Here is a 27971-nt window from a genome sequence, read left to right on the forward strand (position 1 = left end):
AAGGGTTTTAAAAATAGCCTTGAGGTAACAATGAACTTGCCCTTTACAAATACCTACAGAGAAACAAATTAGAGAGATTGATGTTCTTGCAAACAGAAGATGCACTTGTTCCCCATCACCCAATATCGCATCAGTCATTATTACAAGTATAATTCTCCAGCCACTTGGTTTTAGCCCACAAATCTGCAAAGCATATTACCTCTGAGTCATTTTGTAAGGCCATCTATCAAGAAGCTGGATATAAAGATGTTTGTGAATAAGAACTAAAAGCATTAAATTCTTTTGCATAGTATTCTTTTCACCTTATAATGAAAGAGTTACTGATTTGATGAATTTAGAAATTATATGTGATATAGTGCCCTGTCAAACACTGTAGAATTAGGGTGAAAATAACTCACTATGAAGCACTTTGCTTTCTTATTCATTGTGTGCAGACTCTAAGAGTTCATCCGGAATGCTGACCACTGAACATTCCCCCTGAAAATCATCAAACACTAGCTGAATTGTATATTATATTACCATAGAAAGACACCTGTGGGTAAAGAGGGGAAAGAAACATAGTTTATCTTCTCTTACTTTGAAACCAAAACATGACTCCAACTCAGTTTTTTCAAAGAACAGTCTTAACTTCAGAGTGGGACTTTCATGACAGTGTGAAATGTACACGGAAGTAATTATGTAGATTCCTTCATAGTCAAAGGAGACAAGTACATGCAAGTCATCCAGCTTTTCTGAGGTATCTTCTTTAAGAGTATATGGATTAGTTCAAAAATCTCCATAATAAAAGGAACCTAGTATGACTTTCTTAGAGGTAGGTACTCACATAGTCTATACCTGAAGCTATGTGAGATTGTACCATCTTTAATTCTTGGAGTAGGTTTGCAGTGTGGATTGTAGGTATATAAAATTCACTATAGTCAAATAAGATATTGTTTCTGGTATATTTAAGGTATAGTTACACTTCAGGAAATTCCAAGGGCTCTCTTGTCTTGATTTTTTTAGATTAGGATAATGGAAGGTACCTTGCTTGGTAGTGCATGGACTTCAGGAAATGGCAGCATGCAGTAGAGAGGGATATTACGTATTTCATGCAGAACTGTGAGTTTAACTTTAAAGGTCAGATAACTACATTAACCTTTGGATTTGCTAAAACTTTCCAATTTTCTCTTAAAAAACACCCCTGTATTCACAGGACAGACTTGTGCTAAACGTAATGCTACATATAATATCTAAGCCTTATTTACTATGGGCTTTGATATCCCAATGAACTACAGTAGACTCTTATAGCCTTGAGTACCTGATGACTTACCAGAAGACCTAATAACACAAGTGAACTTAGAAGGCTGAAAATATTTTGCTAAATGACAATAAAATAAATCTAGACATTACACGATAAAAGTTAAATAAATGTTGATATTATATCGTCTTAAAATATATCTGACTCAAGGATTTGACTCCACTTTGAGCATGTTCTACTTTTGAATAAGAAGGCTTTAGAATATTAACTCTGAATTAGGTAGAAAGTTTTCGCTCAGAAATAACACTTTTGCTCATTATGTGAAAAAAAAAAAATAAACAGAACTATAGTGCAGCTGCTCTTCTGTTTTACCTTACTTCAAACCAAACGAGGCTAACACTCTGGACCCATTTAATTAAGAACAGCTGGAAAATGTTCTAGGCCATTTTTTGCATTAGACAAATAGCTACAGGCTTTAACACAGAATGATGGTTTTCCCAGTAGAAGATGGTAAACTGTTCTCTAGGGTATACTGACAGTATGTGAGATACTAATTTGGGAAGCTGTAGACACTTTAAACTTCTCGTGGAGCTTCTCTCTGGCCACATAAACAAATACTGTTCTTGCATAGATAAGAACCGGCATAAATGATAGTAGATTGGACATATATTTTCCTTGTCAAATGGCTTAGGTGTCTGGTGTCCAATTCCCTGATCCAGTCTGTATGCAATCTGGTCCTCTCCTGAACTCTCTTTTGAAGCAAACCAGCTGGTTACTTTTGGATATAATCTAGATGTAAAACTCTCATGACTTTGCTCCAGGGACTCTTCTGTCTAGGAAAAAAAAGGAATGAAATGCACAAAATTGCTTCCTTCAACCTGCTTTAGCCTATAAGACCTACCCTTATTCTTCATATTGCCTCATGTCTGTTTTCCTTCAGGAAAGGAAAATAGATACTTATATGCTATATATGCTTCATGTTATACTTGAAAAACAGATACTTAGTGTTATGCTACAAAAATGTAATTTTTGAAACCCTATGAAACAATACTATTTTTCAAGCACTGTAGCTTCATTCTGGGGCCATTTCTTATATTTCACAGGAAATCCAGAAGATAATTTTGTCTGATACAGTACAGTGTAACAGCACCCCATGGTTAAGGGCTCATCACTCATACAGACGCAGGAAAATCTGCAACTCTTGGCTTGGAGGCCTGAAATCACTCCCGAACAGCACACCTTTAGTAGTACAAGTATAATGTGTGCATTTGTCACTGAGCCAATGACTTCCAGGTTCCACTGAGATTCTGTCTGTACTTGATGCCTCCATTCAAGAATAGTCATAATGATACTTTTCTCATGGCAGAGTTGCAGGAATGATTAAAAGATTAACTAAAAAGTCACACTGTGAAAGACTCCAGAAATTCTCTCTCTTTAGCTTAACAAGACGGAGGTTAAAAGGCAACCTCATTACAGTCTATAAGTAGTTATAAAGAGACCAGAGATGTCAGTGTGCCAGCACATCTAAACAGAAAGTGGAATATAGATATATTCAGGTTAGGAGAAAAAAGACACGGGGAGATATTAACCTTTGGAACATATTACTGAGAGGAGTGGTAGATTTATCATCACTCAGATTTTTTTAAACTGAGATAAGATTTTATTTCATTTTTCTGGAAGTCTTATTCTAGTTCAAACAGGAATTAATTTATGAAAGTTCTTTCCTTTATAGAAGGTCTTCTTTCCTTTACAGAAGGTCAGACTATGTGACCCTTTTTTGATAGGTAATCTATGAATCTATTAATATAACAGCAAATTATGCTGACAACAGAACTCAAACAGCCATTTGACCTGTTGAGAGGATACATCCTCTATAACATTTAGACCTACATTGATAGAATAACACTCAATTTTAATCACAAATATTCTTCATATGGGCTGACTAACCATCTCTTTTTCTTGTATAACCCACAAAATAGCAGCATCCTAGTTTTGCTGTTCAAACATGTAATCCATATTTATTTCCATACTGTTCCTAAGATTTATCATATAATTACAATAATAAATCTGTTTTAAAACTTTTCTATTTTGTTATTTTTATCTCAATTCATTCTACTGATTAGTTTCAGCATACTACCCTGTTGAGGCTTCTGGTCTCAGTATGCTCTGTTGTACTGGTTATATTTACCATTCAATAGCTCCCTTTTAATGACTTCTTTGTAGGTCTAATCTAACACATGTAGCATCCATATTTTTTTTTCCTTTCACATTTTCCTTCTGACTTGGTAATTTCAGATTGTTCCTGCATGGTTCAAAATCATCCTATTGCATAGAAAGAGAAGAATTGATGTCAACATCAGATTACTACTCAATCTGGCATATGAAAATAAAATCTTAGTTTGCACATATATATGTCTTTATTCATAACTTCTCTCATCTCTCTCTCAGAAGAGTTAAGGAATTAAAGCAGCACAGCTGAGTTTGCAGTAGGAAAAAAATAAAAGCACGAAAATTTAATTTAGTTGAAAAGGCATGTGTTGAACAGATATGGAGATGTTATTATCTTCCAACCTTCTTTCATTTATTATCTTTCAACCTTCTTAACATGTTGTGACTACAACAATTCAGTGTTCCAGAAATCTCTTTATACAGCTCTTTTCATCTGCAATATCTCACAGCCCTCTATATGAAGGACATTATATAAGAATTATCACTCTGCACATGGATTTGCTATTTGCTCAATGAAATAGATCAACTTTTCTATTTACATGTATCAGGGAAAACAGAAAGTTTCGTCTGGATAATTTGAAAACCCCCTCCAATTTCTTTTATAAATATAGCAATTAGACTTGACTCTTTGGAAATCAGGATGGAATGACTGGATTTTGGTATTTGCTTTTTCTGCTTCACACTGTTCTATTGAAATAACCATGGAAAGAGGGATCTAAATTTTTTTTCAGGAATACTATTTCTTTAACAGATTCAATGCATATAAATTCCTTGAGTTTCTCATTGGTTTTCAGTGATGCTGAAACAATTGTTTTGTTCTGAAAAAGAAGTATCATTTTAAATTATTGTATGATAGAGTTTATGTTTTTTCTCTAAGTATATGCATAGCATGCACACCACTCTCAGATTTTTCCACAGTTATCAGTCTGGCACACTGAGATGTACATTATCTAAGTTGCTGATTAAAATTAATTTTAATTTTTTATATTAATATAGCTCTCTATAATCCTGACTAGACATAATCTGCAGGGTATGGATATTACATATTCCATGGCCTGACTACCTTTTTCACATTAGAGTAATTGTTTTTTCCTCAGATGCACATTTTGAATAGATTTCTCTTGTGAGTTTGATGTTCAGATAATTTGTATTGCATTCCACCAAAGAATGATGCTATCCACATTACAAACTGTATTCTTTCTTTCCCTTGGTATATACTTCTCATTAGATGTATTTTGGATCAGTATTGTCTTACTATGTTTCTTATATTAGTTTTGGATTGATGCTAATTCAAATGGCTCTGACTTGGCCTTCATCTGTTTTCTAATACTAGTTCTACAAGAAGGAGACTAAGAGCTTGCAGGGTTTTCTGACCTAATATTATCCAATTTTTTGGTATCAAAATAGTACTGAAGGATTGAACCTGTGAGGTAAAATGTTAAATATGTAGATACTGGGCAAGTGTGGAAAAAAGATTCTCTATCCCAAACTGCTTAACAAGCGGAATATGAAACAGAAGACAATACAGGATATATTGAGAAAAGATATTTTGAGAGGAAAAAAATCTATACTTTCAAGGTTCCACTGTGTGAAATCACTTTTCTTCATTGTATAAAACAATGTATTAGTTTAAAACAATTACTTACTGCCCAGCACACACAACAGATAGCTAAGATTAACTGCTGGGTTAGGTATTAATGTGCTCACCTCTCCCAAAAGCCAGTTAATGACTTTTGGCTGGCGATGCAGATATTACTCAGGTGGGAAAGATTGTCTCGTTCTTTGGAGTGGTCTGACACTTGCTGATTTGCTATCTCCTGCTTTTTTCCTTTAAGATTTTTCTATCTTTTATTTAAGAGCTTTCATCTTTTACTCTTCAGCTGCTAATATTCATCATCTCAAAACTTTTGCTTCTGTCTGCAGCTTTATCATCCTTATCCCACATGGCTCTACTAGGCTGATGTTCTCACATATACTTCTTACAGCTAAACTGTCCTCAGGAGTCTGAGTCAAAGTTACACAATTGGGATATATTGGGAGTAAGTTCTGTACAAAAAATATTTGAGCTCTTGATCAGTGTTAGGGTACAATCACAGAATCACAGCATGAGTAAGGTTGGAAGGGAGAACAGTGGGACGTCTGATCCAACATCCCTGCTCAAGCAGGGTCGTCCCAGAGCACATTGCACAGGACTGCATCTAGACAGTTCTTGAATACTTCCAGTGAGGGAGACCCCTCAACCTCTCTGGGCAACCTGTTCCAGTGCGTCGTCATCCACACAATAAAGTTCTTCCTCACATCCAAGTGGAATTTTCTGTGCATAAGTTTCTACCTGACAACATTACATGACAACATTCCAGCTATGGGAGCACCCCACCACATCTCTGTAATAACAATGAGATCAAAGCCCTATGACTGCTCACAGATCTCAGTATGTTCCTCATACTGCATGTGTTGGTGTACAGGCACTTTACAGAAGTATTTTATTGTGGCAATATCCCAGTAAGGGTGCAAAGGGACATCCTAAAGACCTGTCTTGTGGCTGTTTTATCTTGATCCAAGGTATTACCTCAATTATTTCCTCTCTGAAACCCAAAAAAACTATCATTATTTTCTTTATAGCAAAGCAATTCAGAGGCTGATCATGCTTCATTCTCTCTCCTCCCTACCCTCATGTCATGTTCATAGCTCTCCATAACCCAGGAGTTGCTACATTGTGAGGACAGACACTATGGAATGGATTGATTCCAAAGACAGGGAAGTCTTTCACTGATAAGCAAAAATCTTCATTGATAATTGTGAGTGCCTCAGCACTGACATCTTCCTCTCATGTCTCCCAGAAAGATTTATGTTACCTAGATTTCAATATCTTGGATTCCTAAAATGCACCGGTCTCTGATGAGAGGCCAGAGCTGTAAACCCTTAGCAGCTGAAAGGTCCTATGCTGTCATGATAAGGATTTTGGTGACCCTCCTGTTTTCTGCATTTCCTACTAGTTAATGTAGTCATGTTTCCCCACAGGACTCTGTTTTCTGCAGAGCCCATTCAGAGGCAGTCTCCCAGTTCTGTTCTTGAGGAATTTGTGCAGCTGATTAAGGTGTGTGGATTCTTCCTCTGAGACAAAAGCTTAAAATTTAAGTACCACTACATGCAACTCCCCTTATGAATCTAAGCATTATTCTCACTGGTTGGTTTCTAATTGAGTACACTGTGACTCCTATTATATACCGTTTCACTGCATGGTTGATCAATGATTACACAGTTGCATGAATACAGCCTGTTGCAAATTATAGTGAGGTTTTTTCTGCTTTTATTTGCTAGCTGTGATTATTATCAAGATTATGTAATGTCTTGCCCATAGAAAAAGATTCTATATGGATTTTTTTGTTGGTCCTTGCTTTGGAAAAATTATCTCCTATACCCTTTTAGTATCATTATGTTCTCACTGACAGCTAGTTAAGTTTAAAAGAAAAAGAAATCCCTTGTGTTCTTATTCAGCTCATCTGCCAAAATGAGAATTGATTTAGGAACAGAGTAATTAAAAGGTGACGTATTACAGAACATAGAGCAAGCTAGAGTTACGTCAACTCAATAGTCTTGAAGTCAATGGAAACTGCTGGCTTCTTCACATTTTATACAAGATTTTAACCTAAGTATTTTAAACCAGATGATGCACTTGTAATAATTTCTTATTTAAATTTACGATATCTTTAATATTCTTGAGTGAAAAGTGTTCAAGGCAATTAAAACATGCAAATTCACCAGTATGTTGTATGCCAGCTAGGCAGGCAATTAGCTGTTTGGGTTGTTTTAAGGAACACATAAATTTTTCTTAGTTTCAAAACATCAGGAATATATTAGAGAACACCCACTTAAACATTCATAGAACACATGTTAAAAAGCTCAGAAATAAAACAGATCCATTTCCTATCATAAAGAAGAAATCACAAATACATGCCTTCCCAGAAAAGGGAGAAGAGAGGGATTACTATATCAATAGAGATATAAAATAGGTATTATCAATGCAACAAACATAATAAAGAATCTGCAATAAATTATTTGATTTCTGTCAAGTTCAAGCTTTCAAACATAGTTTGAGTTCTCAAGCATATCTTTTATGGTACTGGAAAATATGATGCAATTTCTCCTATTTTGGGCAAGCGTATGACTTCAGCTATTATACCCATTCTGCTGTCTATTTTAGGTGAGTTTCCTTGACCAGCTAGAAGTGTATTTACATGGCCCCACTTGTTATAGTGTTAGAATGTATTACAGCTTTCATGTTTTGCCTTGGTTACATCCATGTAGAATAAAGAAAGACAACTCTCTTTATTCTACCGTAAGAATTCTAGCAGATAGTTAGCAGCAAATATCTCTAGGTTGATGTTGACTTCTAATAAGTTTGTGGTTCTGATAATATAATTATTTTATCTGCGGTTTTAATCTTTATTTTTAAAGAAACATTTTGCCAGAATTTTTATCAATATTTTAAATAAAATTATATCAACCTAAAGAGGTTTTTTTTTGAGAAGGTAATTTACTGTTTAATAGCTGAAAGATTCCAGATCTAATTTCAGATAATCTTTTTCATGAAGAAAATCACTATACACAGTGGGTAAGCTTGGGTTTTTTTAGTTCATTATGCATTTTTGTAATTCATACATTTTGGATAACTTTTACGTCTAATGGTGTCTTTAGATATTCATTGTAAACACAGTTGTGATACTTTAACATATGTTGTAGGACTGCTAATTGAATTAATCTTTGTATTTTTCTTCTATAATCAAAATACTTGTCAAGTTTAAGACTCTCTTATCTATGTTTCACTAGCTATATATTCTTAGCCATCATTTCATCATTCATCTTAATTATAATATAATTTCCTTATCCTTAAATTACTCCATTTACTGAAAGAATTATTTTATTCTGTTCCAAAGAGAATTTTTTTTTGCAGAGAAGTTAGGTATATATTAAAGATAACTGTATTCATTATGGAAATATCTGTCTTCTCCAAAAGATTTGCTCTCTGGATGCATCTCAGTCTACAAGTACCTATTTTTACTGAAAAATATTTCAATTTTGTCAGTGTAACTGAAAAAGTGAAACTATTGGAGAGTTAACTAAAACACTATTTTACAGCTTCTTGGTAGGATTTGTGCTGCTTAACTAGTTCATTTGTTACACATTACAAACACAATGTTGATAAAGGAATGTCTACGAAAATCTTTGATTATCAGAAAGGTTTCCTCAAGGAAGATGTCAAGAAGCTTTAGAGATGCATGCTTCCATGCTCTTTCTGCATTAGGACTTGCTGGTCCTAATGACAGTTTTTTTGCTACACAACCGTAGGTACTTTGCAGGAGAGAGGATTATCTAACTAAAATTTCTTTGGACATTTATCAGTAAAAGATCTTAGCTTTGTCCAAATAAGGATCTTCTAAATTTTTTCTGATATAACCCTAGAATCATATGAACTCTCCAGAAAGCTATCTTTTCAGTATATAAATCCCTCATTTATTTCTTCAGTCATTCCATTAAATATAATATGTTATTGCTTCTACACTTTCCCACTCTGTTCACTACTGTTTTCTTACATAAAATCTATCTCCTGATATTGTGTGGTAAATATAGTCAATACTAGATTCAGACACTTCAGTTAGTTTATAAGAATAAATAAATATTTGGTGACAAATAGTTTAAAAAATGTTCAAAACTGCCACAAAATGTTGTCTTGAAGACTTCTCAGAGAATGTCTTTCAAGGGGTATCAAACGTTTTATATGGACAAGACTGGCCTGCTTAGAATATTGAATTTTCACATCCCAGATAATTTCACTCACGTTGAAGAAATAGGATATCGCATGTTCTTTTTGGTTTTTTTATTTTTTGATCCAAGAAACAAGACCTGGTTTGTGTTATTAGGACCTGAGGTTGAAAAGGTTTTATGATCTATTCTTCATGTGCTCAGGATTGTGTGAATCCAGGACAGCGTTTGTAAACCTGGGTGTCTAGTCCTGAGACTGTGCATTACACAACCAGGTGTCTTTGGGCCAAACCAACATATAGACCTGAGTTTTTGGAGGGCAGTTCTTGTAGAAATTCATATGTACTGGAACTTGCTACCATTTATTTTAATTTCAGGTAATAAATAGCTCATCAGGTGATTCATTAACTTTAAATTCCTTCAAATCAGGCCTACTGGAAAGTCCTACAACTAAAACTGCAAGGAGTTCTACAGTAGAGCAAAGGTTAGCTTTCAACTTTTCTTAAGTGCAGACAATGGGCACCATTTGGCCCAGTCCCTTTCCTCCCACCCCTCTCCCTGTGTCCGTTATCAGGATTGATGAACAGCAGAGAAACTGCTCCCTGAGCCTGAGGCTGGGGAGAGAGTTCTGAAGTAGAGAATGAAGAACAAAGGCCAGGTGAGAAATGCAGGAAGACTCACCTTCAAGGCCCTTGTAAATCCATATGTGCACAGAAGTATATATACACACAAAGAAAACATCCAAAACATCTGCCCTTGGGATCATCATGATTTTAGCTGAACTGTAATTCTGGAGAAATGCTGCTGGTTTGGCTTCAGTTTGTGGTCAATGAAGAGCTTCACTCCAGTTCAGGGCCATTTAAAAACAAGTTATAGGCTGGTTTGAAACACGTTTTAGTGGATTTTAATTTTGAAGCTGATCCTTTGAGTGCAGCATTGTAACACCTAAATTGCTTTGTGCATTTACCTCAAAATAACACAGCTCTGTGGCGCTGCTACAGGTACCAGGCACCGTGCCCAAGTCATAACCTCCATCACAGCTCTCAGCTATTCAATCTCTTCCTATTTCCCAGAAAATATCAGATCAGGAATTGGATGCAGCAGGCAAGCTATTGTAATAGCCAGGTTTATTTTTTTAGACAGTGATAATTTAGTGACCTAGAAATTACAACCTTCCTGTTAAATTTGTAGCCTCCTGGATGTTTCAGGGAGAACTAGATGCCCTCAACTTTTAGATACAACAATATCTTACAGAAAATCTTTGATTAACTTCACAGTGAGAATAATCTAGTGCTTATGGTTTTTCATAAATGATAAAGCTTACTACATTCTGAAAAGCATATTCCTATCTATAGAAGACTTCTCAGTAAATCATAATCAAAAACTACCATCAGCCATACATTGTACATGCACAGAAATGTCCAGAAATGTCATAGTGGCTTCTACACTAAATTATAGACATTAGCTCATCAGCCTTAAGTGTGATACAGAACCACATGGTTACACATATTCACAGAATAAAAAAATTCGACTTTTCTTAGCTTCTAGAAATAACAAAAAACTAAAAAAAAAAAGCAAACTTCAAGCAGATGTCAGTTAGAGATTTCTCATGGAAAAAACCTGAAGGGCTGGGAGCAGCCTAGTGGGTATTACTATTAAAGCAAAATCACTGAAGCCATTCAAAAACCATTACATTGAATGGCTCCCTGAGGGACACTACAGCTCTGAACAGAAGTAAGTTCCTGAAGGATGAAAAGCCTTCAGTTCCTAAGCCTCAAATCTATTAGACTTTGGCTGTACTGAGTACACCTGCAAATCTGAGATGCATATTATCGTTAAAAGATAGTGGGTTACACCATCAAAACATAGGCTACTATGACAAGGTCAATTAGTCAGTGTCTGTTGCATATAGATCACTCTGGCCTGACAAGTCTAGGTTGTCCTAAACAACGGCCAGGCAGGCAGGCAGACACCTTTAGACCAACCATATAGCATTTCTTTGGAGAAATTCTTTAATCTTGGGTTCTCTCAGCGTTTCTGATCATAGGCGAGTTAAACAGATAGCACTGTTACAACGTGGAACTCATGTTTGCCAATCACTTCTTTCCTGTTTTCTGTGAATTACACACAGTGGGTTTTACAAGCTGGATGCATCTTAGTTGCAGGCTGGTGGTGTAACCAGTAGTTTGGAGAATGAAAAAATGCTTCCAAAATCAAGTAAAATCCCAGATTATCCTCAAAAACTGTCTCAAAATTGACGAATTACAGCAGTGCTGAACAATGACAAATGATCTGTGAGTCTCAGTACTGCTACCATTATCTTTAAGGATGATTCACCAGTTGTGCTCCTCTGGATATACGTCCTATGAGCCAAAATACCTTTGTCAGATACTGCTGATGAAATACAAACTAATGTTCTTACACAGCTTGCAAATTCTTAAATGATAATAATTAGAATATATCATCCTGCTACAGTATTCCAACCATGAGAACCTAGTTCAAAAAGATAAATGATGTTGTATTTAAATGGTATGAACAGTGCATGCAGTATTTGATGACCTTCTTAAACTTCTTATAGACTGTATTTCGTAGAACAGATTATATGGATTTATGTTCTTGGGCCAGCTTCTGAGCATGCAGACTGGGGACTAATTGCCAGAACCAAATATTTTGAAGTGTTGATGGAGACTCTCATATAAAAAACAAGCACCAGCTTCTGATATTGCTACACTCATCTTCTGTTGGAGGTCTCTGAGGGCTGACTTGCACCTGCTAATTTAACTTGACCTTTATAAACAGGGAAGTACCTGTCTAAAAATTTTCAGTTTCACATGGATCGACTTCTGCCTGTGTCCTGGGTTTCTATTAGTGTCTACTTGCTGTCATAAGCTAAAAGTTTTTAGGTAAGGAGTAGAACTATAGTAGAAAAAAAGGTTACGATTTTATTGTAATTAAAATATTCATCAGGTTCAGCAGTATTTTAAATAAAATATGGAAATTATCACGTACAAAATGCCAACAGCCAGCAATTCTTTGTAGGATATCCTAATTTATTTTCACAGAATGTTGGATAATTTGTTTTATCTTACTGCAGAACACTTTCTGTGGGTTTTTTTGGTGACGTTTTTTTTCTGTGCAGGAATAGTACCTCTGTAGATTCACTTATTTTTTCAGCAAAGATCTGGTTGACTGAATACTTTGATCTCTTTGTATGTCAGCACATTGTTATTTGCATTTTATATTTGAATAGAAACCAGGGATAACTGGTGTAAGACCCCAGGCTCCAAGCTACGAGCTTATTGAAGGAGTTTTACTTTAAAAATATGCAAGGCTCCAAAAATTCACCTGTCAAACTCATTAGAAGAGCCCTCAGTTCTTTTAAAACATAAATAGAGAGCACAAATGAGAAACACTGCACACATTTTCTCAGGAGGTACTTTTACTAGTAAACTTTAGAAAATAAGGGAACTTGGCCAGCGTTTAAGGGCAATATTCAACCAAAATAAAGCATTCCACAAAGCAATGACTTAGCACATGCTAGCCCATACATCTCAGTAAAATCCAACCCATCTGGTTTTAAGTTACCCAAAATATTAAATAAGGAGATTAGGAGAAGAAGAAGAAGAAGAAAAGAAAGAGAGAGGAAAAAGAAAATTATTGCTAGCACCCCTAGACCCAGCACAGATCCAGGTACAGGAGTCCAGAAAGATGGTAGGGTTCAAACAAGCATGGGGAGGATATGATGCTGCTTTATGTGCTTTGGTCCCTGGTGGCCAAACCCCCGCCCCCAGGCGTGACTTGCATTGTGCCAACCAATCTGGGGATGCATTTGGGTCTGCAGGGTGTGTGGTGTAGGGCAGTGCTCCTGGGCTGTTTTGATGCACAGATGCCCAGAGTTTGCCCAAGGAGACTCCAAGGGGCTGGAGTATGGGATAGGGCATCATCTCACCTCTGTGAAACTTGACCAGTCCCTCCCCCCCAGCCCTACACTTGAGTTGTTCCGAGACAATAATTAATATTATAATCCAGTGTCTCACACATGGTATGTCAGTCAATCTACACTTTTAAGGTTTTGACTTCCTTTCTGAAAGCCTAACCCAGTCTGCCCCATGAAAAATTACAATCCTGGCTGTGTACTACATATCTGTTGTCAAATTCAGCATTCAGTGGAAAACAGCTATGAGTGAAGATATTTTGGAACCTCGAAAATTACTTGATACCACTCTCTTCAGTTTAATGTCTACAAGTAACTGTGAGTTCATTTATTGTAAAATTAACTTCATAAAGTCCCCTGTGAGGTCGGAGGGGCTTGTTTCTTGGAAATGTCATTATCTAATTGAAAGAAAAAACACGATCTACCAGTTACTGTCACTTTACCGGATAAACAATAACATCTACATCCTGGGTTAGGATGTGTTGCAAGTCCCATGTTATGCAAATTTTTTTGCATGAATTGTGTTGCTTCCCCATGGCAGAGAGCTGCGAGTCTCATTTGCATCAGTAGCACACCAGCCCTTTGGCCCTGGCAGCTGGTAGCTCAACTCCATTGTATCATGCAGGAAAGCTGACAGTACACTTCTTGCTCTCCAGAAAAGCTCTTGCTTTGATCCCTGACTTCATATCTATAGGAAATTCACCCAGATGGGGAATAGTTTCAGTAATGTTTTCCTGCCACAAAAAACATTCTACTGTCATTAGTCCTGCTTAGGGCAAACCTGGCTTTCAAGCACAATCTCATCAAACATAGGTCAGGAACTGTGTCAGATGTCTTGGTGCTAAGAGGTATACAGTAGGATCCAGTGATGGAAAAAGTGCAAGCAGCTGCTTTGGCAGTATTATTTCCTTGAAGTGGACACACAGGATTCATTAAAAAGAGGTCATCCACCTATGAATGGCTGACCCTCCTTTTTCCTGAAAGCAAAGCATGATGTATTTTAAGGAGGCTTATTACAAAAGGATAATGATTCTTTCAAGAAAAAAACACCATGGAAGAAGTCATAGGACTTGAAGTACGTGTAGCTCTGCTCTGTAGGTAGAACAAGCAGAAAGCATGGTGTGATTACTTTTCATGAGCATATTACCTATACTGTCTCATTTCTGTTTTCTTGGCAAAGCAATACACATAACTATAAAATTCACTGAATTAATCAAACTTTCTAAGAAAACAAGTGGTTCCTTTCTTTCATCTATAATATTTATGTTGTTGTTGCCAGTGCTGTTGTTCCTTTCTTTTCTAGTTTTATATGTAGTCTGTTTCTTGAAGTAACAGCTCATTTTTCTTAAGTGAAGAAACAGTTTCTGAAACACTGACATTTGAAACTACCTCTAGAACACAGTTTCAAGGCATCTGTCCTAAACTTTCAATGCTTTAGGCGGTAATTTATAAAGTACCATCAGTCTGGCATTTGAAATAATAATATTATCATTATTTTATCTTGCAAATTGTGTGCTTCATAGCTATCATTCAGTGAAAAATATCCTGAATTTCATATAAAACTAATCTTTCTGTCATTCCTTGTTCAACATCACACTGCAGATGGTGACAAAGGATGAAAGCTCTCACAAGAAATGATAACAGCTATATCAAAATGATTGCAACTTGTTCTGCATTTTCAGATAAGTGTAAGAACTATAGAAATGAAGAAATAAACAACATTGCTTTTAGAAATGTTTATCGCTTGTGATGAAAAACTATGTGGAGCTAGGGCAGAATATACAAATATTTATATTTACAACTCTGTATCCTCTCAGAACTATGAACACTATAAGAACTGTGTATCTGATTTAAAAAGAGTAGAAAAGCAATACTGAGATTTAGTCTTTACAGTCTACAGTATGTGAGATATGTAAAGAAATGGACAGATAAATAGAAGTATGGATAGGTTCATCTGATGCAGACTTACTAACAAGTCCCCATAAGTTCAATAAGTTCAATATATCATATGCATCTCCAACATTCGTTTTCACCTGTTCACTCTCTTTTTTTTTTAATTAAAATTCTACTAAAAATATAGAGAGAATTCAAAGTCTTAAATCAATATTAAGATTTTCCAAGAAAACAGCCACTGAGGCAGACTTCCAGCAGCAGCCTGTGGAATCTGTCTTTAGATATGGTTATTCCATTCCCCAAAAGAAAGCAATCAGTAGTCTCTCTAACCAGGAATGTTTTCTGGAGTTGTCTTACTTCCTTTAAGGAGCTTTCATGCTCTTATTCCTCATATTTATCCTTTTTTTGCCATGTATTTACTCCATTGATACGTTTTCTTCCATGATACCGAAGTCAGTAGTTGGATAAAGAGCTCTACAGGGAGTACAAGAGAACTACTAGAAGCTGTATCAAGGAAAGATTGTAACCAGTCAAATCAAACCATATCTATTGGAAAGTTCATCAACTCTCTAGCAAGATTAGGAAAAAAAAAACTTATAAATGAAATAAGACTAGTTTATTTTCTGAAAGGTTGTACTTTGATATTGATGTGATAATGATCACACAATAAAGACACTGCAGCCTACTTGGGGAGTACAATAGGCTTCCAGAAACAGAGCACATGCTGTATCAGGTAAACAGGAAACAAAAGGAAGGCTTTCAAACTAGCATTATAGATGGTAATTCTTAATGACATCAAACTTGCAGAAAAATTTTGCAGAATAATGCTAACCTTTGGCTTGTCAGTTATTCAAAGAGCCTCCAAGACACATGTGCATCAACCAGGAAGTGATACCAGCCATGTAATTTAAGTTTTCCTTCCTTTGGGATCATGATGAAGTTAGTGCATTTGCAGTGTTGCAGATATTAGATGACCCTGTGCTAACAAGACACTCTGTAATGCTTGTACTGACCAGTGTGTGTGTTTTTGGTTGTGTGTTTCTTCTATTTTTAACCAACAAAGAAAAAAACCCTGGCACAATTCTAACAGAAAGTAGTTAAAGCTGTTGGGTATACTCAGTTGGATATGTTTAATATATTGATGATCTGGAAATTCAGAGTTATTTTAAGATAGAAAATTTCAATTTTACAGGAAATCTTTATTTTGGAAAATAATGTCCAGTTCCCTCTCAGACTTAGTTATGACAGGCCAGGAAAGCCCCAGAGTTTTTCTGAAATCTCAGCACTGAATTAGTCATTAACAGAAGAGAAGGAGCTAATTCATTTGCAGAAAGACAGGTACTGTCTTATTTGTTATGTTATGTTGCAACCTTTGATCACAGCATTGTGAATAAAATGATAAAACACTTGTATGTGCAGGTCTTTGTGGAAGTTGTGTGTATTTCTTGGACATCATCATATTTTCTTGAATTTCAAAGAAAAATGACTGAATGTTCTTATTGCTGCCTCATTCAACCTGAACTCTGATGGCTCCCATTGATTATTTTGTCGTGTTTTCTCACTGCAGTTCTGTGGAATATGTAAGATTAACACACACTCTGGGGATGGCACGTGCCCTTGACAGAACTCAGTGTGTACCCTTTGGAGCTGACACAGTGCTTCAATAGCGTAACTTTTCAACATTTTGTGCTGCTTTCAGAGGGTTTCAGGTATTGTGATTCTGTCACTGCTCTTTTATTTTTCTTTTCATACTACCTTGCTTTTCATGTCACACTGCTGTGTTTCTACCAAGAGTCAAGTTATTTGTGTAATGGAAACAGAGGCTTTCTTTATCATTCAGGATATTGTGCATCCTACTGTACTTCTGACATTGTTTTAGCTTTGGGGGACACTACTGTTTTCTCTTCCCTGTTGTTGCACCACTAAAAATATTAAGTTTCTGGGACCTAAAGCTAACCACCTCTTATCATACTGTAACGTCAAATGACAAAAAGTATTGCACTCCATTAGTTTAGTGTTGCAATGTGACGGAAGAATTTATAGTCATAAAAAAAACGTGAAATGTACAAAAAAATCTACAGTAACCTTTTACAAACTTTGAAAATCTTCTTAAGATTTCACAAACAAGCGGAGCACACTCCTAATTTGTAGTTCATTTCCTGATAAAACTTAATAGAGTCATTACTAAGGTTTCCAATTTCCTTTATCATAACCAAAATGGTTCCAGATGAATTTGTCTTTCTCATCAGCCAGCTTGTTTTTGTTGCACAGATGCAACAGATTATTTCCACCAAATGTATTTTGCCGTTCTCATGATCTTACTAGTAAATTTAAACCATGTAAGATGGTAAATTTTAAGCTAAGTAGGAAGCTAAAAGGAGGCAATACAACTTACATATATTCAGAAGTATAGGATGCAGTTGGCAGATATGTTCTTTCTTGTATTTGCTATATCCCATTAATCACAATAATTTACTTTTCCAGGAACATAACAAGGACTAGTGATACATATACCTCAGTCTCCTATTAGCTACTGAAATTTCAGGACAAAGTCTGAAAGAAATGATTTCTTACTGAGAAAAAGACCATTTCACATTTTGATTGCAGGAGCTAATAATCCACAGCAAATGCAACATGCATATAAAACATGAAATTTTGTTTTCTGGATGAAATTAATTGCAGTATGACAAGTACTAAAGGTGCTATTAGATCAGTTACTACTGAAACTAGGAAAAGTAATGCTTATCTCTTCTGTCACTGTATTTTGCTCTTAAAATTTTACCAGAAATTGTAGATGCATGTGTAATTTCTGAATTTGCCACATGGCACATAAATTATTTAAAAGTGTAGTGATGTCATTTGATTTAAGGGCTGATGGGGTGGTGAAATACGCTCGTTCATTTATGTGCATTTTCAAACCAAAAGTTGCTGCTTCATCCACTAGTCTATGTCTTCTGCTTTGATATTCTGCCTTTAAGTAGATGCATAAAGGAGCAAGTTGTCTTCTAATGCAATAGATTTATGAACTGGATCTGTTAAGAATACTTAACTTCTTTCCTTGTTTAGTAATAAAAATTATCTATTAATTGGAAGAGAGGTAATGGTGTTAGTTAAAAACCTTTCTGTGAAAATTGTTATTTAGGCATTTCTGGAAAAGGAGATTTTTGACGAAGTGCCTCATTACCCTTTCTGCAGAACAGTTAAGGTACTGTCTATAAGTTCTGTTTAATTTCTGGTTCATTGACTTGATGCACAGAGTCATTCAGATCTCATTGTATCTATCCTGCAGACACAAAACAACATTAAGGACTTATTTCTGATGTCAGTAAAATGAAGTTGTGTTTCTTGATGGAGTTGCTTCAGCATGATCACATTAAAATGATTAGTAATAGCAATTGAATAGTCTCTTTCTCCATGATTGGAGCTAAAGCCTAAGTTTGTACAATAAAGACTTTTTACAATTTTAGATGGAAAAAAGTTACTGTGCCCACAAAACAGTTAGTTATTAAACTTCAAGATCTTAGCTACTGAATGTCTGTGAAATCTGAGTGGACCATTCCATGCAATTGCATAAACTGTACATAACTACACTATCAAAGCGAAATTTGTAGAAGAGTGATGTTCTCTAATTCTCATGCTCATTTATCTGATTAGTTATGTTAATACCAGTGGGACTTACAGTCTTAATATACTCCATGTTTTTGATAGAATTATATAGAAAATGCATAGAATAATTTGCATTTCTAACCTACTGTTCAACCAAAAAAAAGTTGTATATTGGTCTTGGTAAATCTTTTCAGAATAATATTTTCTTGGACTACTGTAAAACTGGAAGATATTTATATATCATATACTTTATATGTATAAAAATATGTTTACGGGCATATGAAATGTGTTTTAAAGGTAATTCTCATATACTGCTTTTTCAAGTGTATATTGTTACGCTGCAGTTATCATGTATAGATATTTCAAAATATTTAAAACTGTTTTTCTTCTGGATTGAAAATTAAACTTTTCAAAGATTTTAAAATATTGTTTTTCAGATAAAACAGGTTCTCTTGTCTTTTTGGAAATCCATCCTAGACATGAAAGTCTGTCTTGTTGAAACATCAATCCATTTTTACATGAAAACTTAATTTTTTTGAGATATTAGCTAACAAAACAGAACTAGAATTGCTTTATTTATGACTTTTTTTTTTTTTTTTTTTTTGCAGGTCTCACTGCATTACCTGCATTACCTATATGCTTAGAAGTAAGCATATGTTAGTTTATAGGTTTGGCTTTGATGTGCTTGTGGCATAGTCAAAAAAGGAAATTTCACACAAAATATCAAACAGACAAACACAAAAAAACCCACTATGCCAAAGCAATCATCAGATAATGCTTCAGACACTTAATTTCTGGGGAAAACTAAGAATGTTTTATCAAATATTTTGAAAATGGAAACACTGTCATGAGGTTGCTGACTGTGTTTTAGTTTAAATATTGACATTGCAATAGAAAGAGATTCAGTTTCAGATACTTCAACTTTCATTCATGTAATTTAGGACCCACTACAGCTCCCTTAAGATATGTTATAAAAATACAGCTGCTGTGAGGATAAAAGCACGAGGAGCCATCCAGGCTATGTCAGGAGACATAACATTTAATAATCAGCTGAATGTGAAGACCCATCAACTTGACGAATGTTAAGTACTGTACGGAGCGAAAAAGTCTTAAAGAACATCACAGGTATAGTAACAAAGTGGACAGTTCCTAGCTGTCTTTTTTAAATTCTTTAGACGGGTTTATTAACATGATAGATATCTATATGAATTTCTCTTTCTCTTTGCATAATAATTTCTAATGCTCATGCAATCATGGGAGTTAGAAGATGTGAAGATTGTAGGTGGACATTTATTTCTTTGATTTGTAGGTGTTTATAAGGCAATAGTACATATATTCACTAGACTTCTGCTTTCCAAATTCTCCATTGATTTCTCTTTTGTTATTTCAAAGTCACCTTTATTGAGATATGCAACTACTACATTCCCCTGTCAGAGACAGGATATTAGGCTGAATAGGCTTTCAGCTTAATCCAGTCTGGCTGTCATAAAGTCTTACAAACTGTAAGTTCCAGAAATGAAAAAGATCCAAATTATTAGTGGAGACTCGAAAATATAATACAATGATACAAAATAATTACCATCAGGACTCCTTTACTTTACAAACATATAAAATGCACTTACTTTGAGGGTGAGAAGGGAGAAAAAATCCTTCCATTAGAAAATATAGTCACAAAGCTTTGAACAAATAAATTCACACACTGCTGAGTACACACACACACACATGCAGACAGGCATGCACGTACGTACACACACGGGTGCACACACACACACACACACACACACACACATGCTTAGAGTTTACACTGCATTCTTCTGATGCCATGATTATTATTTTATTTGTACACCCACCTTTACTGCACATTCTAAACAAACAATAGACAACAGTGTAAAGACTTTTTTTCCCTTAAAACTGCAACAAAACAAGTCTCAACATTTGCAAAACATTCCTTTATTATTAGAAATAAATTATTTTGTATAAAAATTAGCATGCGTTGACCATTGCATTTATTTTAGCATAACCCAGGACTTAATTCAGTCAGCCGTCACAAGAAACAAACTCATCTTCTTTTACGAGTTGAACAATGTAGGACAGGAAAGGAAATTGTCACAGTCACAAAAAAGTACTTACAAATATAACATCAGACATGATTTATTTCAACAGCATTTTTTTTCACAAGCTAACATTTGTTTTCCTTTTGTGATTTGCTTCCTTTTGTGAGTGAACAGTTCAGAAGCTTGACACTCTGCCTCTATGTTATAAAACTGGACTTTTCCTTCCCCTGTCTCTTTTTGCCTTTTGCCTCTTGTTTAATCCTTGTTCTTTAGGAGACTGACTATTTATTTGAATGTAGTCTACTGACATTTTCAGGACTGAATTCTGGTAGTGGTAAAGTCTATGTTTGCAAGATCCAATCCTGCAGATCTTCCAGTAAATTTCATCCCTGCTCAGTTTGCCTGATTGCTGTAACTGACATAAGTTGTCTTGGTAGAGGAGGCTGCAAATAAAAATAAAATAAAATAAAAAAAACAACAACAACAACAAAAAAGTTCAGGATTTTTAGAATCAAGAGAGAAGGAAAAAAAAACATACTTAGCATTTGAACTCAGACAGTGTCCTGCTATATTTCCTAACAATATGGTCTATATTCATGGAATAAAGTAAGAATATTTAAGAATGTATAGAAATGGTGATTAAATTGGATCTCAAGTTCTGTGCCCTTGATAACAACTTATTTTGTTAATGACTTGTGCAAGCAGAGGTCAATAGAGAGGAATAATGATGAGTGGTTTCAGCATACCCACAACAGAATTTCAACATCTAGTATTATTTTGATAGTTTTTACTTTAGAGATTGGAATTCTCTTTCTCTTCTACTGGTTAAAGACAAGTTTGCAGCTAGCGGTGGTTTGTCCATCTAGAAGAAGCCTTATGTTTCTTGAAAGGAGCAAAGACTAATCTAGGAAACATCTCTCCAAATTAGTGAAACTGAGTAGGTAGTCCCTACAGCACCCATTATCTGGAGAGAAGGATGGTTTCCTTATACTGATGGTCAGCCGATCATGTCTTCTTTCGAGCAAAGCTGATACCCCTTGTTCAGAAAGAGACAATATGTTGAGAAAGTTCAACATCTTTACTATCGTTAACATGAAACACTGATTTTTTAATGAAAGTCTGTGTGAGGTTCTAGCCCTTACGTCTTATCCTTTTGCTATAAAAATATTAAAAATATGCTATAAAAAATATGACTTACGTGATATCACTCAAGGTTAATGTAGCAATGGGAGGATGAAAGTGGTGGCATTAGGCCTTTCTTAGAGTTAATTCTCTAATTTTATATCAGTTGAGTACACGGAAAATCAGACTGCTGGGGGACTGAGTCTCTTTTTTGTCTCTATAATAAGGTCTGTGTTAGACTGCATAAAGAAGAATTTGGCTTTTTAAATATGTTTTATATTCCATCTGGTACAGACATGTTCTGCTTATGATACTGAAGAATTCAGCTTGCAAGATGAAAATAATTTGATGGTAAAAAACTTTCCTCATCTATAAATTCAAAAATTCTATTCCGATACTTTCCTTCCTTCCTTCAATTTCTTGTTTTCTGTATAGGATCTGGTGACAACTGCTGAGATAGATAGGAAAAGCAATCTTCTTGCTAACTCCTAAATTCAGCCCAACAATCTCATGATATGTGAAGAATAGATTACAGAAACTAAGTGATGACAGTTTCTCACTTCTGCATCAAAGATTAAACTAAATAAAGGATCATTAAAATTGACGCAAAATAATAGTGGTTAGTATAAATAACTAAATTTTCTTTGGTTTTCTGAGAAATTTGATTTTAATACTGCATGTATAATTTTTTAAGACACAGCAGAACCATTATAATTAACATATCACTATAAACTTTGTTCCCTAAGAAGGTATATATAAGAATGAATAATCAAAAGAAAGCTTCAAAATGTAATATTTCTTATTTTCATTTGCACAGGTAGCTCTAGTACTTTGTGTCTGGAAAAGCTAGTTCATGAAAGGATTACTTTTGGCACGTGAAGGAAGTCATTCACATAATTGATCATAGTAGCTGAGCACCAATATGAAATAGCTTTATTTGCATGTATTGGGACACTTGAAGCAAATATAACCTCATTTACATCTTCCAGATCTTTCAGATGGGATGTACTGATCCCATCTGAACTCTCCCATGCTCCCACAGCTGGATTTCTGAGGATTCTATTTTTCCTTTTGCCCATTAAGTTCCCACTGAAAATAGAGCAGGACTGCTGAAATGGCACCAAGTTTTTAAAGCATAAAAGGATTTTGTTCCCAGCTAAGAAATAACAAATAAATGCACATCTGCAAACTCTGCACACTTGGGAACAAAAGAACAAAATAATCAGAGCTTATTTTTTTCCCTTTCCCTGAAAATAGGCCGAGATACACGATCAGGTTAAGCTAGCTTACCATATTATCTTGTATGAGCTGAGTTCTGCGATAACTTTACATGTGCGTGTGTTTAGCCTACAGCAATGTAACATAATCAGATTTATCACATCTCAGTAAGCTGAATTACTGAGGACATTTGCAAGAAGCTCAAAATACAAAAATATGGTAGTTGCTACACCTCATCTGATATAGAGTAACTTGTTAAATTTTTGTAATTTTGTTGTATATCTTAGAATTAAATAGTTTTAATATAATTAGTCTAGAATTGATCAAGAAAAAAATATCCTTTTGAGCTCTGAGTGTTTCTACTTTAAAAAATGACAGCACAGGAAGTTAGTGTAGATAGTAGTTTGAAATATATTAAATCTAATCTCATCTCCAAACAATGTTTGTTTTTTTTTTCACTTGATAAACATTGCACATATCTTTATAGTTCAGTTGAATAAGCCTAGAGTTCCTGTTTGGGGATCTGAAAGCTTCAGCAGCTGGTGTCCTGCTCTTGAAGACTGTTAGCATTTCACAGTAACAACACAAAACACATTTGGCAGCATAGATGGCCAGAAAAAGTAACGGACTTGGCTCAAAATATTTCTGGGAATTAACAGCCTTTTATAGCTCCAGTTACTACTTTGATGTTGGAACAAGACAAAAATAAAAAATAAAATAAAATAAAATAAAATAAAATAAAATAAGATCTAAAACAATTCAGAATGATTATTCTGATCTGACCTATATGCATTTAAAGCACTTGTCATTGCTATGCCTTCTGTAACTGCATCTGGATGTTTTTTTTCATCCTGTTTCCCAGAACCAATTTGTTTTCCACTATGAATGTATTTCTGCAAAAAAACCCAACCCAACCCAAACCAAACCAAACCAAAAAAAAAAAAAAAACAAAACCAAAAAAATTAAAGCAAAAAAAAAAAAAAACCAACAACAACAAAAAAAACCCCACCACCAAACCAAGCAAACAAAAACTAACAAAACAAAACCATGAATGTATTTATGTGGGGACAACATAGAATAAAGTGTGTTACATGGAACAGGACAGACTAGATAGAGTTGTCTCTGGATGGGAAGAAAAAGGAATTATCTGACTGTCTCACCCTATTTCTCGCCTAGTTATGGTGTTGCTATCATTACCAGAACTTGTTCTTGGTAAATGGTGGGAAACACTACCCACTTCTGGTATTCTAGGAGTAGACTGATATTTTGCAATCAGCCTCATATACTATCACTGCAAAGAAAGATCTATCTCACATGGAGTCAGCGAAAGAAAAAATTTTGCTATGTTGAGAAGTTGTTCCTATTGGCCTAGTGAAAAAGACTTATGTGGCACTGTGCACTAGTAATTCACAGGAACTTCCAAAAGTTTTGCTAACTATTTTGCAGAAGAAAGAAACCCACCTTGAGGTCTAGAGCTCAATTACATAGGGAGAGCTCTCTGGAGTGCAAATGACTTGACTCTGAATTTTTGCCTATGAAACATTATGATGCCTGGATAAAAGCCTAGTCAGGATACACTCCTAGTGAGTTTGGGATTATATAGATCTGTTACTGTTAAAATCATGTTTAGAGCACAGTAAATAAGCATTACCCTGCATACACGCACTACTGGAGAAGCAGACTTGTTTCCAATAGCAGCTGTTGCTATGAATTATGCACAATCATAGTTTAAGGAATATCAGAAAGAGCATTTCTTAATTAGGTACAGTAGATAAACATCAGATACCCAAGACTTTCTTATTAATACTCTTTCTCACCCTACTGTGAAAACCCTCCTTTGTCCTTTCCTCAGAAGTTTACAATTTTGCATACTCAGCAAAAGTTTTCTTTTGGTGCCTTCTTGAAGATTTGCAAAATTATTGAGTTCTTCATATTCCTACACTCTTATTTGATCCACAAGGAATTTCTCTGCCTCTTTTTTTTTTTGTCCTTTGTTATATGTCACAATCTGAATCTGTATAAACCCATAGCTCACTCTAGAAGTTTTAAGCATTTTGAAGGGTCATGAGTTTTTCAAGTGAAATAGTTTGTTCTCAGTATCCTCCATGCACCAGCAACTATAGTATGGTAAACTTACAGATTATTATAAAGCCTTCAATCTGAAAAACTCTGATTGAATTTAGTTAGGGGTTTCAATTTTCATAAATAAGTATAATATTTTTCTGAAAATTTGGTACTGCTTTGTCTTAATGTGCTCAACCACAATAGTACTATTTAATCATCTGTCAACACCATCACAAAGTAATAAAAACTAAAAATAAACCATGTCATATCTAAAATATGTAAAATGACTGAAAAATTTAACTGTAACAGCTGTTGTCCATCCCATGTGATCCCTAACTGCTAAATAGAAAACAATTCTACATTGCTAAACACTGGGGGTAAAGTTAATGGCTCTGCTCATATTTGATTATTATTGTTATTATGAAGTCCAATTTATAAGATGGTATGTCACATGGTAGAATGGTAGCTATAAACTCTGTTTTCTTCTATTCTAGAGCAACTTAGAGGTGTAGCAAGATTCAAGAACTTTCCTGACATGGGAAAGAATTTTTTGCCGTTACAAACTGACATATCAGAACATGTAATGATTAAGTTTTATATGAATTATCACCATTTTGTACCAAGATGAGTAAGACCACAACAAAAACCTGGATGGGAAGCATTATTCTGGGAAGTGTTAGTCATGAGTCATGATAAATGAACAAGTCAACAAATTTGAGTTGAGTGGAAAGGTAAAAAGCATTATTTTCACTTCCATATCTAACTGCAAAACAAAAGCAATGTTAACTGTTTCCATTATACAGTTTTTCAACAGCCTTTGAGTTTTGAATATACAATGATGACCATAAATACACCTCATGAACTGTCAGGACATATCACAACTGGCACAGCAATGCACAACACATCAAATTAGCACTAGCTAAAACAAATTATTTTTGAAAGATGTGGCTTTTCAAAATCTGCTTGTGCTTTTTTATTTCTTTACTAGCCTCCTTGAAAATCAAATTCTTTGAAACAGCTCTAGACATTCCTGTATTTAGCAGTACATGAATTCTGACACATCTCTGGATTCATGCAGAACAAGCAACAAAAATAATAAAGTTTATTATTAAAAGAAAGTGCATTCTTGTGAACGTACATCTATTATGATGTGCTGCCACTTTTGACCATGGGAAAGTCTACAGATGACTTACTGTTGGTTTCAAGACTTTCACACAGTTCAGTCTTGACCTCGCCATTTGGTCTGTCATTTCCTTTTTGGGTCAGTTTGCTTTGCATTGTAGCAGCTGTCACAACAGCCTTGAAGCTCCGCTTCCGTTTTTGAACATTCTGCTCTGGATGAAAAATGATAATATAAACCTTGGGCATGTAGAGCATGCCCAGAGACACAGAAGCACTTAAACTCATGGAGATAGTAAGTGTAGTTGTCTGGATGTACATCTGGGAAAGGAAAGAAACAACAACATAAAAATCATTGTTATGTTGATTTAATAAAAGAAGGAAAACAAAGTAATTATCTTAAAAGTAATATGTGGAAAGGGAACATACATCAGAAGGACTCTTGGCTTTGGTTGCTTTTAATTGTAGCTGAGTATGGCTGTTTCATGTTGGTTTTATAACCTTAAGAGTAGGTGATAGAAACAACATAATATTCCTGAAACTTCATTCTCATAAAAGTAACCAAGATGCTGAAGCAAACAGAGCTTTAGAAAAGAAAGAGTATGTCTGGACAAGAAAAGAGGAGGGACAATAGGGTTAGCTGTGTATCACCTACTTTAACACACAGAAGCCTCTACACCAATATGTCATGTGGTGATTCAACAGTGTATGCAGTATGGCTCAACTGACAGCAGCATAATGCAGAATCTAACAAAATCTTTGATATATTCTTTGAGTTTCAAACTCAGAAAAAATATTAATTTCTTCATTGTGATGCTTGAATATTCTTAGGTTTGTTTGGGTTTTGTTTGTTTGTTTGTTTTTAACATTTCCCCCCTACTTTTGAATTCTAATCACAGTGCTCTGTTGGCACACAATAAACTTCTTAATATGTCATAGTCAAAATCAGAAAATTGAGGAACCATGAAATTACATCACAGAGGATCTCAACTCCCTATACATACAAAGGAAAAATCTGGCATCTTTGAGCAAATCTATTTACTGTTCATTATCACCTACAAAAAGAAGGTAACTCTAGTCTTCCATAATCTCATAAAAGAAGATGACAATGATCACTCCATAAGAACAGCAGAGAGAAGTTTCTATTTGAAGAAATATAGTATATTATAAATACTAATTCTGCTCAACATTTATTTTGTCTTAGGAAATTATATTTTATTAGCTATATTATGAAAAAAGAATTTTACTTTACAGTTCTGTGTTAGGTAAGAAATCTCTCAGTAATCATTGTTATACTGAGAAAGATACTGAAGTAAAACCTGCTCAATACCTTGTCAGATGATTCACTGATATTGTTACCAGGCATGATTTTAAGCACTGGCCAATACCATCACATTAACCTGGAGATAAGGTGGTAAGTCTGTCTGCAACGTCAGCTTCAGATCATCAGTTTTTATGAAGTGCCCTTGGGTGACTTGGCCCTTGGCAGAAAAGTAGAGATATAATAAACTGTTTTGCAGTCACTATTATAGTTGATAATTTTTAATGTCTTTCAGCCTACAAAGTTTTTCCATTAGATACTTCCTCCTTAGAGATCAAAATAAACTGTGCTCTCCCACTTAAAGCAAAGTCAGGTAAGAAAAAAAGCATAGACTCTGAACACTTTATAAAGTAACTGTATATTTGTATAGAAAACTGCCAAATAGTACCATAAAAGGAGGGATTGACCAAT

General features: G+C 35.0%; 1 protein-coding gene across 5 annotated transcripts in view; it reads right to left on the reverse strand.

Annotated features, from left to right (window-relative positions):
- Positions 1-20592: 20592 nt before the first annotated feature.
- Positions 20593-27971, reverse strand: part of GRM8 (glutamate metabotropic receptor 8) — a 332411-nt gene continuing 325032 nt past the window's right edge. For 4 of the 5 annotated variants that reach the window (XM_064656189.1, XM_064656185.1, XM_064656188.1 and 1 more), the window contains 2 exons: positions 26314-26560; positions 20593-21159 (listed from right to left, as the gene is read on the reverse strand). In XM_064656189.1, the coding sequence (XP_064512259.1) occupies positions 21110-21159; positions 26314-26560 (297 nt within the window). In that variant the 3' untranslated portion in view covers positions 20593-21109. Of the gene's footprint in view, positions 21160-26258; positions 26561-27971 lie in introns of all 5 variants that reach the window. The other variant, XM_064656186.1, reaches the window with a different exon arrangement.

Source organism: Pseudopipra pipra, chromosome 5 (assembly GCF_036250125.1).
Source record: "Pseudopipra pipra isolate bDixPip1 chromosome 5, bDixPip1.hap1, whole genome shotgun sequence".
Classification (NCBI taxonomy): domain Eukaryota; kingdom Metazoa; phylum Chordata; class Aves; order Passeriformes; family Pipridae; genus Pseudopipra; species Pseudopipra pipra.